Source organism: Narcine bancroftii, chromosome 8 (genome assembly GCF_036971445.1).
Source record: "Narcine bancroftii isolate sNarBan1 chromosome 8, sNarBan1.hap1, whole genome shotgun sequence".
Taxonomy (NCBI): domain Eukaryota; kingdom Metazoa; phylum Chordata; class Chondrichthyes; order Torpediniformes; family Narcinidae; genus Narcine; species Narcine bancroftii.
In genome coordinates, this window is record NC_091476.1 from 4,178,114 (window position 1) to 4,197,502 (window position 19,389).

A 19,389-nucleotide genomic window follows, 5' to 3' on the forward strand; every position below is an offset into this window, starting at 1 on the left:
CTGAAGGGTCTTTGAATCAGACGGTCCTTTTATTGAGACTCAACTGATGATCTTTACAGTGTCTTGATAAAGCATCCCAGCCAGAAACATTGCTTAAATAGGGCTCAAATAATGATCGAGGTCCCTTTCCACCCACACACAATTTATTTGACCTACTACCATCACGAAGGAGGTATAGGGGCATTAAAATCAGGACTGCCAGACTGGAGAATAGCTTCTTCCCACAAGCTGTGAAATTAATGAACCGTATCCCTTAATTGAGTAAATCACCCCAAAGAAATATATATATATATCGTTATGTGTATACATATGTAATTATTATATGCTGTGTATTGCGTGTGGTGCACCAAGATTCAGAGAAAGACCATTTTGTCTGGTTGTATATGTTGATAATAAACTTAAATTTGATAATTTCTACTGATGTAGGTGACCTGACTTGCTTCTCCTTTTCCAGCACTTGCAGTTTTTGCCCTTGAGCTTGTCTTCATCATGATATAGATTAGTGGTGTCAACTTTTTTTAACTCCGAGACCATCTTAAGCATCCCTTTACTGACCATAGGCCAACCCTAATAAACACACGTACCACCAGTAATGTGGGTGGGAGTGGGCTGGCGAGATCAAGCCCCTTCCCAGACTACTAATAGGGTGTTTGTTATCTTTAGCTGTGAAAGTGTTTTGAGAATTTTCATTTTTTTGTCATTAAAGTTCAAAGTCTTAATTTACTTTGATCTCTGCAAAATTTAGTTGTCACTGTGGACCACCTAAAACAAACCTATGAATTGCCAATGGCCTGCGGACCACCAGCTGAGAAATATTGACCTAGATATTAAACAGAGGTGAAGAAGAACATCTGGGGTCTAGTGCAGGACACAAATGTGCTGGAGAATCCAGAGGAAGTAAAAGACAGTTGATGTTTTAGCCCTGAGCCCTTCATCAGGAATGTGGAAAATAAAAAGCTGGGGAAAGGAGTAGAGGGGAAAGGGGAGGATAACAAGTAAATGGCAATAGGTGGGTGCAGGAGGGAGGGTAGAAGAGAAAGAGGCTGAGAAGTGATGGAGAGGGCAGTAGGGTAAGAAGAAAGTTTTTTTTCTGGTAGGTTAATGTAATTTATCCCTTGTGGAGCTAGATGGCAGAAGATTTGGGGAGTTGATGGGCATGACAGAAAATAGGTTGCGGGCACTCAGTGAGGGAAAGGGACTGACGCTCTCAAAGCCAGCATAGCCTTTCTCTGTCATTGGAAATACCGTTGCACTTCACAGTCCTCGCCCTTTCTACATTGACATTAATTTTAAACTTCCTCTTTAATGTTGACTTTCTCATTTTTGGCATGCATTCACTAAAGTGTCTGTGGTCTCTTGAGTGCCCAATATTACATTTAAGATGTGAAAAATCATTATGCAGTAAGTTCTGTCAAGTTTATCATGTGACTTTGCAGCCTTGTTTGTTCGCTGAAGAAAGGGCAATCTTTTCAAATGTCCCTAAATCGGTTACACGCAGTTGGTGATCTTGGCAGAGAGGGAATGAGAGTTGTGGAGGGCAATTGGTTGGGGAAGATGCACGATGAAAGGCGCCAAACTAGAATGGGCACAGTCAGCTTGCACAAGTGGCAATGGGTCTGTCAATGGCAATTGCTGAAGTCAAGTCTGAGGTCTCCTTTTGCACAATTACATCTGTTTCAGTTCCCTGTAGTTGAAGTGTCAGCACGTAGTTTAGTTCTATGTCTGTAAATCCATTTCCTCTATTTCGGTATTTTCATCATTTAAAAATCCCAGTGTAAACTATGATTCATGGCACAAGAGCTTTGAAAAAGCACTACTAAGGATTGATTTTCCCATGCAAAATGCTTACCTTAACAAACATTCCCCTTTTTCCCTTGAACAAGGAGGAGGAAGGGCAGAGGCACTGGAAGTTTAAAGGGAATTTTCTGCAATTTGTGTAAGATTTCAGGTGGGTAAGAAAGATATGTTGTGCAATGTGTCAGCGGTTTAGCAAATGAACTCCTACAGGAGCAAGAAGGATCTATAGTATTATTTTTCTTGGAGCACAGAACGCTGAGGGAATATTTGAGAGAGGTGTTTGGGATGAATACTGAAACTCTTTAGGATGGCAGAAGGGTTTATAACCAAGAGACAAAGTTTGAAGGTGAACAGTAAAGAAATAGCAGAATAGATGGAAATGGTAACAGTGAGGTGCCACAAAAAGAGGTTGTTATTAAAATTTAAATCACGTTAGAGCAACACACAACCGGCTGGAGGAGGAACTCGATGAGTCGAGCAGCATCAGCAAGAGATGAAGGATTGTCAGAACCCTTCATCGTTCTGCAACAGAATCTCACCTTGTTGATTCATGAAATTAAAAGTTTCCTCTAGGAGCTGGAATTAAACAGAATGATTCTAAAATTTAGTAGCGATGAGACGTAATTTGAATTGTGCAAGCTGACTGTGCCCATTCTAGTTTGGCGCCTTTCATCGTGCATCTTCCCCAACCAATTGCCCTCCACAACTCTCATTCCCTCTCTGCCAAGATCACCAACTGCGTGTAACCGATTTAGGGACATTTGAAAAGATTGCCCTTTCTTCAGCGAACAAACAAGGCTGCAAAGTCACATGATAACATTTGCCCTGGACTTCATGATGTAGACACAGGAATTCTGTTTTCACTAGCTGGGTGATCAGAACCAAGGGGCGCAACATCAAATCATGACTTGGACATTTAAGACAAAGTTGTAAAGAAATTTCGCAACGCAAGTGTAGTCAGAGTGCAGAACTCTCGAGCTAAGAGGTCTGTGGGCGCTCATCCAATGAGTTATTCAAGGCTGCATTCCAATTGATTATTTCCTATTGAAGGGATAAGGTTTGCTTGCAAGGTTTATCAATTCAGTTTAATACATGTACACTACGTAACCTTGTTTCTTTCTCTCTTTGCACCCAGCCTCTTTCTTGTCTCAGCTGCGGACTGAAAATACAATATTCATGGTACTGAGCTGAGAAGAGAGAACAAGGGAAGGAATTAGAAATATATGTATATACAGGAACATAACATTCCATTACAATCCGATTGCTTGGTCATATGATTAAGGGTAAAAACTAAATTTAATCAGTGAAAACACAATGCTGGAAAAACTCAGCAGGTCAAACAGTGTTCTTTTGATAGAAAAGAAAGATATATAACCAACGTTTTGGGCTCGAGGCCTTCATCAAGGTATGTGCAAAATGCAGACAGGCACCCGAACAAAATGGTTAAGAGAGGGAGGGTACAACAGAAAACGAGGAGGGGGGTGATGGCTTTGTGAATGGAGAGGGAAGTGAGCTGGAGGAAAGAAGACAGAGGGATGGGGAAGAGATGGAAAGCAGGGAGTGGGTTAGCAGGTCAATGTTTGGGCACTTGCTTACATTTTGTTTCTATCTTGTTGAAGGGCTCAAGGCTGAAACATCGGTTATGTATCTTTGTCTTTGATTATATAAAGGACACCCCGGGAACAAGGTAAAAACACAATTGTGGAGAACCTCAGCAGATCAAACAGTATCCTTTATATAGCAAAGACGAAGATACAAATCCAACATTTTGGGCTTGAACCCTTCGTCAAGGTTCATCATACCTCAATGAAGGGTTCAAACCTGAAACGTTAGTTCTGTATCTTTATCTTTGATACATAAATGACATTGTTTGACCTTCTGAGTTTCTCCAGCTTTGTGATTTTTCTTCAATAATGGTGTTTATGGACTTTCATGTTTTACTCAGTTTAGTTAGTCTACAGACTGTTGTGCTGAGACACACAGTTTGCGAGGAGAGGGTACAGGGAAGTGTAGTTGGTTATAAAGTAGGAGACACGGTCAACCAGTTTACCTATCTCGGCTGCACCATTTCATCAGATGCAAGGATCGACAATGAGATAGACAACAGACTCGCCAAGGCAAATAGCGCCTTTGGAAGACTACACAAAAGAGTCTGGAAAAACAACCAACTGAAAAACCTCACAAAGATAAGCGTATACAGAGCCGTTGTCATACCCACACTCCTGTTCGGCTCCGAATCATGGGTCCTCTACCGGCACCACCTACGGCTCCTAGAACGCTTCCACCAGCGTTGTCTCCGCTCCATCCTCAACATCCATTGGAGCGCTCACACCCCTAACGTCGAGGTACTCGAGATGGCAGAGGTCGACAGCATCGAGTCCACGCTGCTGAAGATCCAGCTGCGCTGGATGGGTCACGTCTCCAGAATGGAGGACCATCGCCTTCCCAAGATCGTATTATATGGCGAGCTCTCCACTGGCCACCGTGACAGAGGTGCACCAAAGAAAAGGTACAAGGACTGCCTAAAGAAATCTCTTGGTGCCTGCCACATTGACCACCGCCAGTGGGCTGATAACGCCTCAAACCGTGCATCTTGGCGCCTCACAGTTTGGCGGGCAGCAGCCTCCTTTGAAGAAGACCGCAGAGCCCACCTCACTGACAAAAGGCAAAGGAGGAAAAACCCAACACCCAACCCCAACCAACCAATTTTCCCTTGCAACCGCTGCAATCGTGTCTGCCTGTCCCGCATCGGACTGGTCAGCCACAAACGAGCCTGCAGCTGACGTGGACTTTTTACCCCCTCCATAAATCTTCGTCCGCGAAGCCAAGCCAAAGGAGACATGGTAGCCATTTTGTGTATCTCCAGGTTACAGTGCCCTGACGCTCAGTTTTATTGGCATTGGATAAGGAATAGATGTTGCATGCTGTCGTCTGTCCTTGAGTACAGAGTGAGAAGAGTGCCTTGCTGGTCAAACCGGCCTTTCACCTGCTGTGTATTGGTAGTGCAAGGTTTGTTCTGATTATCCCAAACTTCTTCCAACTGCCAAACATTGCTGTGAATGGAGTGATGGGGTGCTGTGACCTGCAACCAACTGCTTGGTTATCATGGGAAAACAATTAATCATCTTTTAAAAGTGTGTCTAAATATTCCACTTTTTCTCTTGCTGCAGATTACTCTTCCGCTGTGTCAAAGTTTTCACAGAGCCTGCATGCCTTTCAGTTCGAGTTCATTGGAGATACGTTAACAGACGACGAGATCAACATTGGTAAGGAATAAAGTGCTGGTGTGTCTTTTATATAAATTATTGGGTTAGACCACCAAGCAGCGATGTTCAATATAAATAGCTGTCTAACAAGTTGAGTTTCGTCGAATGCTTTCCTTTTGGCAAAACGTTGATGACTTCTTCTGGGAACCTACGGTATTCGAAAAAGTTTGTGTGTCCATTCAGTGACCCACCACCTCCCACATGGCTTGAATTAACTGCCAGGTTCTTTTGGATCAATGGGAATTGATCATGTTTATTGTGATATTAATTGTGCAATATTCATATGTTACAGCTGAACAGATACCTTAGATTTAAAAATAATGACAAAACAGTTACAAAAAAACAACTGCAAACTTAATACTTAATTACATTTAAAAAGACAAATTCAGAGAAATAGATTGATAATAAATATTTGCAATGATCTGAGAGTAAAAAACACGACAGTTCTTTTGTGGGGTTCGAACATTCCCTGCTCTGTGTCACAAGAGGAGGTTTGAGAGCCTATTGGAAAGAAACTGTTTTGAAGGTGCTGGCCTTCAGGACTCTGTACCTTCTGCCCAAAGGGAGCAGTGAGAAGAGGTTGTGACCAGGGTGATGGGGGGGGGGATCCTTTCTGATGTTGGCTGCCTTCTTGAGGCAGTGGATCACATGGATGCATTTAGAGCCTGACTTCACTACATCTGTCACCTTATGTAGCCTTCTAGGATCCTGGGCAGTCAAATAGGGTACTTTGGGAGGAGTGATTCTTGTCTTCCATTGCTGGCACTTCACTTACCCAACAATCTCCAGGATTGTTATTTCTCCAGCCACAGAAATTGCTTTGTAACCTTGGAAGCAATGAAAAATCTTGGTTTCCTGGAAGTTTTTGACGAAGCTCACCGATTCAGGAGAGACCATGAGACCATTTCCTCCAGCCAGCAACAGGCTGATATTGGGCTGTCTAGGATAATACAGCCAAGGGCACAGCTTCAGAATATGGGGCCGTTCATTACAAATGGTGTAGAAGAATGTTTTTCCTTAGAACTCTTTGCCTCAGATCCATGGAGGCAATGCCACTGTATATGCTCAAAGCAAAGACAGATTATGGAGAGGAGAGCTCTGAGAAGTTGTGGAAAATGTGAAGGATAGTGGAGAACAGATTACCTACACATTTGAATGGCAGAGCAAGATCTAGCATGCTCTTGTACAATTAGAGATCAGTGGAAGTGGATAACAATGCGATGCCAAGAACTGACAGAGCAGGGTTGCTAGAATTCAAGATTCTGAGGATTATAGACCGGTGAGTCTTACATTAGTGGTATCCAAACTATTGGAAAGGATTCTTAAGGATAGGATTTATGAGCATTTGGAGAATAACTTGCATGGTTTTGTGAAGGGAAGGTTGTGCCTCACAAGTCTATTTGAGTTTTTTGGGGAGGTAACAAAAGAAATTGATGAGGGTAGGGTGTTGATATGGTCTTGTGGTCTATATGGATTTTAGCAAGGCATTTAACATGAGAGACTCGTTCAGAAAGTCATGAGGCGTGGGATCCAGGGAACCTTGGCTGTGTGAATTAAAAAATGGCTTGCATATTGAAAACAGTGGATGGAAAGTATTCTGTCTGGAGGTCAGTGACTAGTGGAGTTCTGCAGTGATATGTTCAGGGACCCCTGATCTGTACGACTTTCATCTGTTCCATGAATGCTAGTTTTTGTTTAAGTTTGTCTCTAAGTGGAAACAGAACTTTCCTGCAGGCATGGACAACAGGAGCCACTGTCTCATCTATGTGGACTTGTAGTCACCAGGTAAACATCCAAGCCCCTCAAAGACATCTGCGTATTCTTCCATGAGTGTTATGTGCTCATCTTCAGTCAGTGAAGCCACTATGAAAACTCTTTTCACCAGGTCAAGCTCTTCACATTGCACACAGATCTACCACTGGCTGTACTCTCCTTTCTACAATCAGTAGCTGTGACTTTAGATGCCGCCCTTTGTGTTTGAAGGTCACCATACAGCCTTCTTTTACTGGAATGTCCTCTCCAGTGTAGCCTGTGGCTTTTAATTTCACAGGACAAAGCTTGCTTTTACGATAAGCGTCTTGTATGGTAATCGTCCATAGATAACAGATTCACCTGGGCTCTGGTGTCAAGTTTGAATGGAATTACTGTCTCATTCACAGTCACTGGAATGATCCATTCTATTTTACCAGCAGCCGTCTGTTGTGAATCTACGAAGAATTCCTCCATTTCTTTGTCCACTGTGGATACATTTCTCTTGGTAGACCCAGCTTTGCAGAACTTTGCAAAATGATTCTTCTTCCCACATTTATAGTAGGCCTTTCCATAGGCATGACACATCTTTGGGATATGTCTACCTCCACACCTGCTGCATTTGCTGTTGGAGCCTACCTCTTTGCTGTAGCTTTGGCACAGACAGCTGTGAGGCCAAGTAACTGGGCAGACTCAAAGTGGATGTTGACAGGTTTTTGATAGGATGAAGACAAAGGTTGTGGAGAGAAGGTAGGAGAATGGGGTTGAGAGGAAAAAGAATCAGCAGGTGATTGGTGGAGTCGACTCAATGGGCCAAATGGCCTAATGTTGCTCCTGTGTCTAGTGCTCTAATGGTTTCAAAGCTTACTTAATGACCTGTGGCATTTAAAGCTCAAGGAAAACTTTATTCCTCCGACTTTGATTTTCCAACAAATCAATCTTCTTCATTAAATCTCTTTTCTGAATCCCCCAATCTACAAAAGAACCTTCCACTTTTTCCATTTTTTCTCTATTATGTTCTACCTGAGTTTGACACTCAGAGAAAGCTGTTTCAATTTTTTTAAAATGATCTTGCATAGTATCAACTGATTTTCTACATTTATTAATATCACTTTTAACTACAGTCATTTCCTGTTTCACAGTTAACATTTCATCACACAAAGTATTTATTTTTATTTTCATCTCCATAAATCCTTGATTCATTTGAGTTGATATTTGTTTTGACATATTATGCATTTGTTGCATTTGACAACCAATCCCTTCCAAAACAGTGAACACTGAATCCAGTTCAGATTCCATTTCCACTTTTTGAGATTCACTTTCTTTAACTGCAAGCTCCTCCTTCTAGATGAATTCCAATAAGGTAAGTTTCTCTTCTTCCTCAGTCATCTTGGGTCCTTTGACTGAATGGCTGCGGGTCTGGACACCCGAAGCCGGCACCCTGCCCTTTTTGGGACACCAGCGTTCGGGCTCCCCCACAGCCCCAATTTTCTCCAGCAGTTCTTGGATCCGCAATGCCACACGCAGGCTAGGCAAGGCCATCGGACACGCAGAGGCATCCTCCGATGCTACTCTGGGCTCCACCGGGCCGCCCAGCGAGGTGGCGGGTTTGCGGGTCCCTTTATTGGCGTGCCGCCTGTGCGCACGGCTTCACATGAACGCGGGTCGTCAGCAGCCGAACTCACTGAGGCGCCGGAGTCAAACTCGAACGGGCTGGAGTCCTCTGAGGCTTGGAGACTCCCAGTGACTACTCCGTGGATTCAGCTATGCAGGTAGGCCTCAATTCTTCCGCACTTTTATATGGTAGTTTTTTTCTGAAGCTGAGGTTTAAACTTTTGCACATTGGATGCCATCATAAAGCACTGTTATTTAAATAACTAAATCTTATTTTTAATCACTTTTATACTATTGAAAAACCAGGTATTTAATGATCCAGCTGAGGAGAGGTGGAATACACGTCTTCCTTCTACACCATCTTGCCATGCCCCCCCGGCTCAAGAAAAACTAGCGTGTATTGCCATAGATAAATGGATTCTGTACAGGGGATCTCCTGTAAACGTGCATTTGGCCACTAACCGTGTGCTAAACTTTCTGAAGGAGTTACCTACTTATTCTGGGACATTTTCTGCTAAATTTATCATTTTAAAAGCTACATATTCTTTTGACATGAAAGAATTCTATTTGCAAACAGCGTGGAAGTGTAAACAAGCCTCTGATTTCTATCTAGGTTTAATTTAACATTCATTCCCCCAAGAGACTGATTTGCTGAAGTCATTGAGCCATTACCACTGGATATCCATCTGAACACAACATTGGATTAAAAAAAACAAACTGCTGAAAGAACTCAACTGGTCCAGGCAGGCAGCATCTGTGGAGAGAGAAATTGCTGGTGTCTGTGCTCCAATGTAGCTCCCCCCCACCCCCGGCCACCCCGCTGTCATTAATAAAACTGCTCCCTGTATCCCCTTTATGCCACGCGCTGCTGTTCTTGTCCCAGACAGAACAAGGAGCGTTTTCATTGGGTCCTCACCTTACACTCCACCCAGCCTCAGCTGATCATCCGCGACATCATTCTCTGACACTTTGTCCAACAATAACATCTTACCACCCACCCCCCCACCCCCAAACTCACATCCCTATCTGGTATCTCCATAATTGTCGGTTTCACCCTTCCCCACTACCCGTAGACACTTCCTGCTGTGACCACTGATGACTGAGAACTTGTCCCAACATCATTCCCCTCACCTCCAACCAGGGCTGTAAACAAACCTTCCAGGTGAGGCAGAGTTTCTCGTCCACCTTGTTCCACCTTGTCTACTGTATTCAGCGCAACTCCACGTCAGTGAGACCAAATGCAGATTGGGTGACTGCCTTGATGCCACCTGCCCCACCCTTCTCTGCTTCCTCAATCCTTCACTGGTTCCTCTTCTCTGAGCTCTGCTCCCCTCTCTCTGGTTCCTACCACCTTCCCACTTTTACTTTCCTTCCCTGCCCCAGAGAATTCTCATGAAAAAAAGAGCAGCCATTCTCAATGATGGCATTTTAACCTTTTTTTGGAATAAGGGCCAGTCCTGCTGTGACCTGTTTATTCTCATGGTTGGCAGAGTGGTTAGCGCAACACTGTTACTACCTGAAGACGAGCATCCAGCGGCACAAGGACAGCTTCTTCCCCATTGCCATCAGATTCCTGAATAATAAATCAACCACAGACACTGCCTCACTTTTCATGCACTATGTTTATTTTATTTAATAGTAATGTTGTAAGATCGTTATAATATGAATGTTTCTCTATGGTGTTGATGCAAAACACCGAATTTCATGACTTGTTCATGATAATAAATCTTGATTCTGATTCTGTGTAGGTTTCCTCCGAAGGCTTCGTTTTCTCCAGCTGTTCAAAACAAATCTGGGATGTGGGGTTATTGGGTGGCATGGACTTGTTGGCCAAAATGGCCTGTTTAAAATGTAAAAAAAAATTAAAATGTTAAAATGTGTTCACTCTTTTAATATAGTCACACATGCTGTATAGACAGCATGGCTGTGACCAAGGGTTACCGAAGCAGATAAGAGTGTTCAACTGCAACCATACTGTACCACACGCTTCTCCTTGGTGACCAGGGACAGATATCTACCCAGAAACATCACTCCACTTCAGTGGTCTCTCGATGATGGTCTGGAGCAGGGGTGTCAAACTCAAATTCACAGAGGGCCAAAATTAAAAACTTGGACTAAGTCATGGGCCAAACTAAATATTTATTGAAAATTTTGAACAACATCTGCATGTTTTCTCTTTCAACATATGTAATGTTAAACTTTTTCTTATTAAAATAAATGTTTAATAATAGTTTTGGTTAAACTCTTTCCAGAAGAAGCATTAACAAATGAGAAATAAAATATAAAATAAAGTTTGCTGTAAAACCAGACTTCTTTTCATCTCCTCCACCTTCTGGAGCTTTTGCTTCTCGTTCAGATCCTTATACCTGTCCTGGTGTTTCGTTTCATAGTGTCGTCATATGTTATAATCTTTAACTACAGACACGCTGGCTCCACACATAAGACAAACAGGTTTGTCTTTTAAAATGATGAACATATAGTCTCTCCCTCCCACCTGTTTTGAAAGGTCCTGTTTTCTGTCTTTCGTTTGGCCATTTTTCGTAAGTGAGTTGGGCGACAGGTCGCAGATGGAAATGAAAGTAAAGAGAGGAGGTGGGGGCGATTAGCGGGCTGACGGGCCGGCGCCAACGCATTTGCAAAGCATTCTGGGATTTGTAGTATTAGCTGTGCATGCGCTATACTGGCGCGGCGGCCAGCGGGCCAGCTCTAATACATATTTGATATGATCTTGCGGGCCAAATATAATTATTTCACGGGCTAAATTTGGCCCACGGGCCTGAGTTTGAAGTGTGGTCTGGAGCATTGACCTCACCTTTCAATTTAGGTTATTACTTGAACTTTGTTTTTTGCCATTGAAAAATATTACTCCTTGAGCAGTAAGCAAGAAAGAGAGAAGAACAAAGTGAGAGGGAGAAGAAAGCAAGAGAGATTTTGATATTGGCTTGTTCTAAGTTAAGTTTAAACTTAACGGAGCCATTTGTTTCCCTTGTATTCGTTTCAGGTGGGTGGATGAACAGCGGCTTCCTCATACCCAATTGCAGCTTTCAGTTACCAGTGCCCATTGGATATGGGTCCTTGATTCTTGATGGAGTTTGTCTTCCTATATTCTGGTGCATTTATAATTTCCCATCATTTTTGTAGTCTTATGAATGGTTTGAACACTGCAAGGTGTTGGGGTCCATTACCAAGCCATTCTTGCACAAAAACACAAAAGACCAATTGAATTTAACTAAATGGATTTATGTCGGGAGGAAAGAAATGTGGATTTTCATTTCTTCTATCTTTGGCCCTCTTTCTCTTCATCCAGTGCTGCACCATTGACAAGCAGTTGAATTGAGGAACTGAAAATCCTCCATCTCTGGTTTCAGAAGCTCATTGAATCACCAAGTTTTGATATAAGGAAGTTTTTGATATAAGCTATTGTGGAGGATTGAACAGAGAGAGCAAAGAATTTTTGAATCTGGTTTCTTTTGGTCTATTAAAGATGTCCATCTTTTGAATGAATTCCACTCCACTGCCTGGAGCACTGGCCTATCTCAGCCTCTGCCTAACAGCAAGGCATTAGAGTTTATCGCCATGGAAGCAGCACCTCTGGTCCAACGAGGCCTGTATGACCTAGTTGACTACCCAAGCAAGTCCCATTTGCCTGCATTTGGCCCGTTATCAATGTTAAAATCTCTGTTCTTGTTAAAGACCTTCAAGAAATGTTGAGAATGCATTTTGACCTAACTTAATTCTGTATTCAAGCTGGATAAAATCAGTTTTACATATTTGTGAGTTTTGAACTTTATACAACTATTTTGAGCTTGTCCTTGCATAAGTTGCATTGATATTTATGATTGCAGCTGTATCTATAAGTTGCACTTTAATCCTTTCTCCAGATGTGTGTACAGCACTTTCATTAAAAAGCTAACTCATGGTTTGAGAAAGAGGCTCTCTGAAACTAAATCCACATGCTAATGCAGTTGTATTAAATGCCTCCATCAAAGGACCAGACTTTGATGTCCAGAAATTTCCTGTTTCTTTCAGCTGAATCCTTCAAGGAGTTTGCGGAGCTGCTGCAGGAGGTGGAAGAAGAAAGGGTAATGATGGTGAGTAATTCAGTTGGAATCTCATCAGAGAAATGCTGATGTATACAGCATTTAAACTTACTCCATCAATGCAAGTCACAGAAACCACAATGTAATTTGCAGGCATCTTTGAAAATGTAGAATTAGCCCTGTGCTGAGGTCTGTTAAGTGTTGGACATGTGGTGAGGTTAATTCCATTTTTTTAAAAAAGATACAGCATTGTAACAGGCCCTTCTGGGCCACAAGCCCATGATGCCCAAATACACTAACCTACAAATCCTGTATGTTTTTGAAGGGTGAGAGGAAGCTGAGCACCTGAATGAAACCCATGCAGTCATGAGGAGAAGGTACAAACTCCTTAGGGACAGTGTCGGATACAAACCTAGGTCTGTGCCACTATAATAGCATAACAGTGCTGTTCCTATTTCTGAGGAACTTTGTTGTGCAGATGGGCAGACCCCCAGGATATTTCTTTTCAAACCTTGTCAGAAGAGCCTGACAATGAAAACTTGGCTGGAGCGAGGTGCTGGAAGAGTAAGAGGCAAATGTTACTGTAACACTGCCTTTCTCAATGTCTGCCTTGAGCTTGACCTGCACCTGCATGCTGCAGCTGTCTACACTGGATGGTGACAGAATCACGCTTGTTAGGGGAGAAAAATGTAACTGATGCAAATAATCTCCATTCCAAGTTGTGCATGAAATGGTGAACAAATTCAACAATAACATAGTGAATTAAAATTAAGAAATGGAAAATTGAGTTATTTAATTCTACTTGAAGGAACTATTCGCTGATAAGTAAAATTACAACAAAAGAAAGGTAGTTGAAAACTTTTCCCAGGATTTGTCCCATCAGTTTTCATTGCATGGGCCTGACAAGGCATAATTCTCAAAAGTGTTCAGTTATTTTTAACTTGCTTGCTCTTGCCCCATTAAGTAGAATTTCTGATTTCATTGGGCTTAAGGTGGTTCTGTTCTGTTTGCATTTGACCTGCGGAAGAGGATTGTTTGGAGATGGCCTTGAATTATGCAGTATCATAGCACACAGGCAATGAGTCAAGTTCCTTGTGCGGTTATTTTTTTGACTGCAGAAGTTTAAGAGTGATCCTTGTTTTTCTGCCTGACATACAGCTTTTCAATAAATGGACACGGGAGACACCCTCACCCCCTTGAGCCTGTGTGCTCCACTTTTCAACGAGATGATGGCACACTTGACTGTAATCCCAGCTCCACATTTCTGCCCAGAACAATAATCTTTGACCCCCTTGCTCATCGAGAATCTGTTACCTTTTGCAGTAATTTTTTTTAAAGACTCTGCTTTGAAGTTCCAAAGACTGGAAAAACTCAAAAGAAAACTCCCTCTGTCCAGAAATTTTATGTCTCTTTCAGCTGAATCCTTCATGGAGTGTGCAAAGCTACTGCAGAAGGGACCTTTTTATGTTTTCATAAGTGTCTCTGAAGTTCTTCCAGTCTGAGTGAAGAATTTAGTCAATGTGACTTTTTGCTTTAAGTGCAGTGTTTTGTGTCAAAGTTCTCCATTTCAACCCCAGCAAGAATGCTGTTAAACACTTGTACTCGTACGATAAAATCAGTACATATGGCCACACCTTCTATTTGATAAGGAAGTAAAATAATTCTGTTCCCTAAATTGATTCACTATCCAATATACTCTTTTAAAAAAGATTAGAAGTGTTTTCTTAACTGCAGTTCTTTCATGCACTTAGTGTAACACCTCAGCACATAAGAGACTAACTGCTGGCCCTCTGTGACATAGGCCCCTCAGATCCAGCACCATCCTTAATTTCACTTGAAACCTCCTGCCTTAACAGCATTGACATTTCCCTCTCTTGTATTTCTCTATAGAACATTCTTTTAAAAGGAAAGTTTTCATTTTCTAGGTTCTGTCTCATGTTAACCAAATAATTAACTGTTCCAAATTTGGCACCATGGTTCTAGCGCCACATCAGCAATGAGAACTTCTGCTCCTGAGGAGTCACCATTGTGGAATAGCTTTTGGGTGAAAGAAGTCTGAAATTGTGGCAAAGATTATGAATAAAGGTAGAGGGTGGAGTTAAAGGCACATTGTGGACAGGTCTGAAGGGTTACAGGCACACTGTGGACAGGGTATGAAGGAGTTAAAGGTATATTGTGGACAGGTATGAAGGGTTACAGGCACATTGTGGACAGGGTATGAAGGGGTTAAAGGCACATTGTGGACAGGGTACGAAGGCATTAAAGGTACATTGTGGACAGGTTTGAAGGGGTTAAAGACATATTGTGAACAGGGTATGAGGGTTAAAGGCACATTGTGGACAGGGTATGAAGGGTTAAAGGCACATTGTGGACAGGGTATGAAGGGTTAAAGGCACATTGTGGACAGGGTATGAAGGGGTCACAGGCACATTGTGGACAGAGTATGAAGGGTTAAAGGCTCATTGTGGACAGGTTTGAATGGGGTTAAAGGCACACTGTGGACAGGTTTGAATGGGGTTAAAGATATATTGTGGACAAGTTATGAAGGGGTTAAAGACATATTGTGGATAGGTTATGAAGGGGGTTAAAGGCACATTGTGGACAGGGTATGAAGGGTTACAGGCACATTGTGGACAGGTCTGAAGGGTTACAGGCACACTGTGGACAGGGTATGTAGGAGTTAAAGGTATATTGTGGACAGGTATGAAGGGTTACAGGCACATTGTGGACAGGGTATAAAGGGGTTAAAGGCACATTGTGGACAGGGTACGAAGGCATTAAAGGTACATTGTGGACAGGTTTGAAGGGGTTAAAGACATATTGTGGACAGGGTATGAAGGGTTAAAGGCACATTGTGGACAGGGTATGAAGGGTTAAAGGCACATTGTGGACAGGGTATGAAGGGTTAAAGGCACATTGTGGACAGGGTATGAAGGGGTCACAGGCACATTGTGGACAGAGTATGAAGGGTTAAAGGCTCATTGTGTACAGGTTTGAATGGGGTTAAAGGCACACTGTGGACAGGTTTGAATGGGGTTAAAGATATATTGTGGACAGGTTATGAAGGGGTTAAAGACATATTGTGGATAGGTTATGAAGGGGGTTAAAGGCCCATTGCGGACAGGTATGAAGGGGTTACAATGTGTTTGAAATATTTCCCAGTCAGGTTTTTTATGTTTGATGATTTTAAACACACTTTAATCCCTTGGCCACTGATCCATGGTATTTTTTTCCTTTGACATATAGTGCCTGCCAGTTTGAACCTCAAGAGTTTTGGGTTACTTCACAATTCCTGATTGGGTTGGTTTGCTCAATAATTTTCAAAGCAGGGTTTTGACTGGGAAGATGAAATGATGATCAGTCTGTCTCCAGCACTTCATCCTGTTTTCCCAGGGATCTGGGAATATTAACTCTGACTGTATTTACCATTTGTCTCTTGTTTTATAGATTCAGAATTCTAGCAATTTCCTAATTAAACCCTTGGAGATCTTTAAGAGAGACCATATTGGAGTTGCAAAGGTAAGCCTTGTTGAAACTGATGCTTGTACAACCATGGACTTTGTTTGATATCCCCTACCCTGCCCCATTCCTCTCCAGCTTTCTGCTTATTTTCATCCGTTACTGGGAGACGTTCTGTGGCAACTTTTATTGGCGATTAAGATATTGCTGGGTGTGCCATCCCTAAGTAACAAATGCCTCGTTTATGGTCACCCAGATAGATGAGCTCCCATTAATATTATAAAGTTCATGTTAAAGGTAAAAAGGTAAAGGGTCCATTATTGTCACGTAACATACGTGAAATTCTTTAACTGTCTACCGTAAGGAAGACAGAGGGCAGTGTTAAGGAAAATTGTATAACCTCCCCACAGTAACTTAAGGACAAAGGCCATCTGTTTCACTGTGGGAGGCCACATATGTAAATTGCTTTCAAAATTGATGAACATTTGCCACAATTAATTCTTGTGCAATTATGCGCCATAAAGCAACGTAACTTCCACTGATAATTCAAACTCGTTCGAACTAGCCATTGACACGGGACGTCATGATCCTGTACCATTGTAACTGGGCAAGTGAGGACAATATACAAATGTTCATGTTGATTGGTTCTCATCAACACCATTCATTACAATCCCATGGAAGTGGAGTCATTGTTATTTTCCAACCTGTGAACAAAATGGACTTTTGGACATTTGTATAAATGGAAGCCGTTCATAACCCAGGGACAACCTCGAGTAGGAGGCTGGTGGATTGGGTTAATGAGGTGATATTACATCTGGACGCCTAAAGTCCTTGGGAAGGGAAGGGTCCTGTGTCTTTATTTTGATGATGATTTTGGGATTCACAGGATGTTTATTTTGGTTCCCGAGGTTAACAGCCAAAGAGCAGACTGAAGTAAAGGTCCTTTGGATCTGATACTGGAGATTGTCAGGGCTTGGCTTCTGATGGTAGAAGATTCTATTGCTGAGTTTCCTATCCTTCCACTCTGGGCTTTTACTGCCAATAACTGAGCATCTATGTTACCCCTTCCCACTTTACCTCTCTCCACCACTGCAGCAGTCTTATTTTGTTGAAGTTGAGCTGTTTAGCAGGAGGGCTGATATTCTCGAGGAAATTTCTGTTGCAATGTTGGACTAATTACTGCAGAATCAGAAAGGTTTGAAGGCATTCCAGCTTATTCCATTTCCTACAGTCAGTCTTCAGATAGGCAGTTCTCTAGGCAAAATGCCAATTTGGCGTTTATTTCAGGAAAATGGATTAGAACCATAGAACCAATAAACACTACAGCACAGGCAACAGGCTATTTGGCCCGTCTAGTCTGTGCTGAAACATCATTCCACGAGTCCCACTGACCTGCACCCTATCATTCCCATTTATTCTTAAAACTTGAATGAGCCCTCATTTTACCACGTCAGATGGTAGCTCGTTCCAGACACCCTCCACTCTCTGAATGAAGATGTTCTCCTTAATGATCCCTCTAAACCTTTCCCCTTTCACCCTAAAGCCATGTCCTCTTGTATTTATCTCTCCTAATCCAAGTGGAAAGAGCCTAATCGTATTTACTCTGTCTATACCCCTCATAATTTTGTAAAGCTCTATCAAATCTCCCCTCATTCTTCTACATTCCAAGGAATAAAGTCCTAACCTGTTAATCTTTTACTATAACTCAGTTCCTGAAGACCTGGCAACATCCCAGTAAATCTTCCCTGAACTCTTTCAATCTTAATGATATCCTTCTGCAGTTGGTGACCAGAACTGCGCACAATATTCCAAATTTGGCCTCACCAATGTCTTGGACAACCTCACCATAACATCCCAAATCCTGTACTCTGTACTTTGATTTATTAAGGTCAAGATATCAGAAGCTTTCTTCACAGCATTGTCTACCTGTGACATCACTTTCAGGGAATTATGTATCTCTATTCCCAGATCTCTTGTTCATCTGCACTCCTCAGTGCCCTATTATTTACTATGAAAGTCCTACCTTGGTCTATCCTTCCAAAATGTAACACGTCATGCTTGTCTGCATTAAATTCTATCTGCCATTTGCTGGCCCATTTTTTCCAGTTGGTCCAGATCCCTCTGCAAGCTTTGAAAGTCTTCCTGACTGTTCACAGCATCTCCAGTCTTAGTGTCATCAGTGAACTTGTTGACCCAATTTCCCACATAATCATCCAGATCATTGATATAGACAACAAGCAACAATGGTCCCAGCACCGATCCCTGAGCCACACCACTAATCATAGGCCTCCAGTCTGAGAAGGAACAGTCTGAGAAGGAACCACCCACTACCACTCTCTGGTTTCTCCCATTCTGCAGATCCTGTTGAATCCAGTTTACAACCTCTCCATGTATACTTAGTGTCTGAACATTCTGAACTAACCTCCTGTGGGGGACCTTGTCAAAGGCCTAACTAAAGTCCTTGTAGACAATATCTGCAGCCTTTCCTTCATCTACTTTCTTGGTAACCTCTTCGAAAAACTCTATAAGATTTGTTAAACATGATCTACCATGCACAAAGCCATCCTGACCGTCTTTAATTAGCCATGGCTGTCCAAATACTTGTATACCTGATCTCTCGGAACACCCTCCAATAATTTACCTACTACTGATGTCAGGCTCACTGGCCTGTAATTTCCTGGTTTACTTTTAGACCCTTTTTTAAACAACGGAACAACATGAGCCACCATCCAATCCTTTGGCACTTCACCCATTTTTCTACACTAGACTTCCTCAAGGTCCGAGGGAACTCATGTCAGGCTGTAAGACAGGAAACACCTCCTCCTCTTTAATCTCTATATGTTCCATGCCATGACTGCTTGTTTCCCTTCCTTCCTTGTTTCTAGTTCCCTGAGTAAATACAGATGCAAAAAAAAACTGTTTAAGACAGTGGTTCTCAACCTTTTTCTTTCCACTCACATATCACTTTTAAGTAATCCCTATGCCATCAGTTCTCTGTGATTCGTAAGGATTTGCTTAAGGTGGGATGTGAGTGGGAAGGGAAGGTTGAGAATCACTGCTCTAGACCCAATTGTTACTGAAATATTTTGCTTGAGAAAAATTGTCATTGGCCCATTTCCTTTGGATTTATGAAACCCTGCACATAACGAGTCAAATAGGTACGATTAAAACAGTGGTTTTCAACCTTTTTCTTTCCACTCACATACCACCTTATGCAATCCCTTACTAATCACAAAGCACCTATGGCATAGGGATTACTTAACGTGGTGTGTGAGTGGAAAGAAAAAGGTTGAGAATCACTGGTTTAAGATCTCCCCCATCTTGTTAGGCTCTACACATAGTTGACCACTCTTATCTTCTAGGGGCCAATTTTGTCCCTTACTGTCCTTTTACTCTTAACATACTTGCAGAAACCCTTTGGGTTTACCTTCACGTCATCTGCCAAAGCAACCTCGTGTCTTCTT

At 42.3% G+C, this 19,389-nt stretch overlaps 1 protein-coding gene across 14 annotated transcripts in view; it reads left to right on the plus strand.

Annotated features, from left to right (window-relative positions):
• ophn1 (oligophrenin 1) overlaps positions 1-19,389 on the plus strand; it is a 190,567-nt gene that overhangs the window by 53,537 nt on the left and 117,641 nt on the right. For all 14 annotated transcript variants that reach the window (XR_011342792.1, XR_011342790.1, XR_011342791.1 and 11 more), the window contains exons 2-4: positions 4,968-5,063; positions 12,456-12,517; positions 15,914-15,985. Coding sequence is in view for 9 of the 14 variants with exons in the window: in XM_069892713.1 (XP_069748814.1) it covers positions 4,968-5,063; positions 12,456-12,517; positions 15,914-15,985 (230 nt within the window). In the remaining 5 variants the exon portion in view is untranslated. The remainder of the gene's footprint in view (positions 1-4,967; positions 5,064-12,455; positions 12,518-15,913; positions 15,986-19,389) is intronic.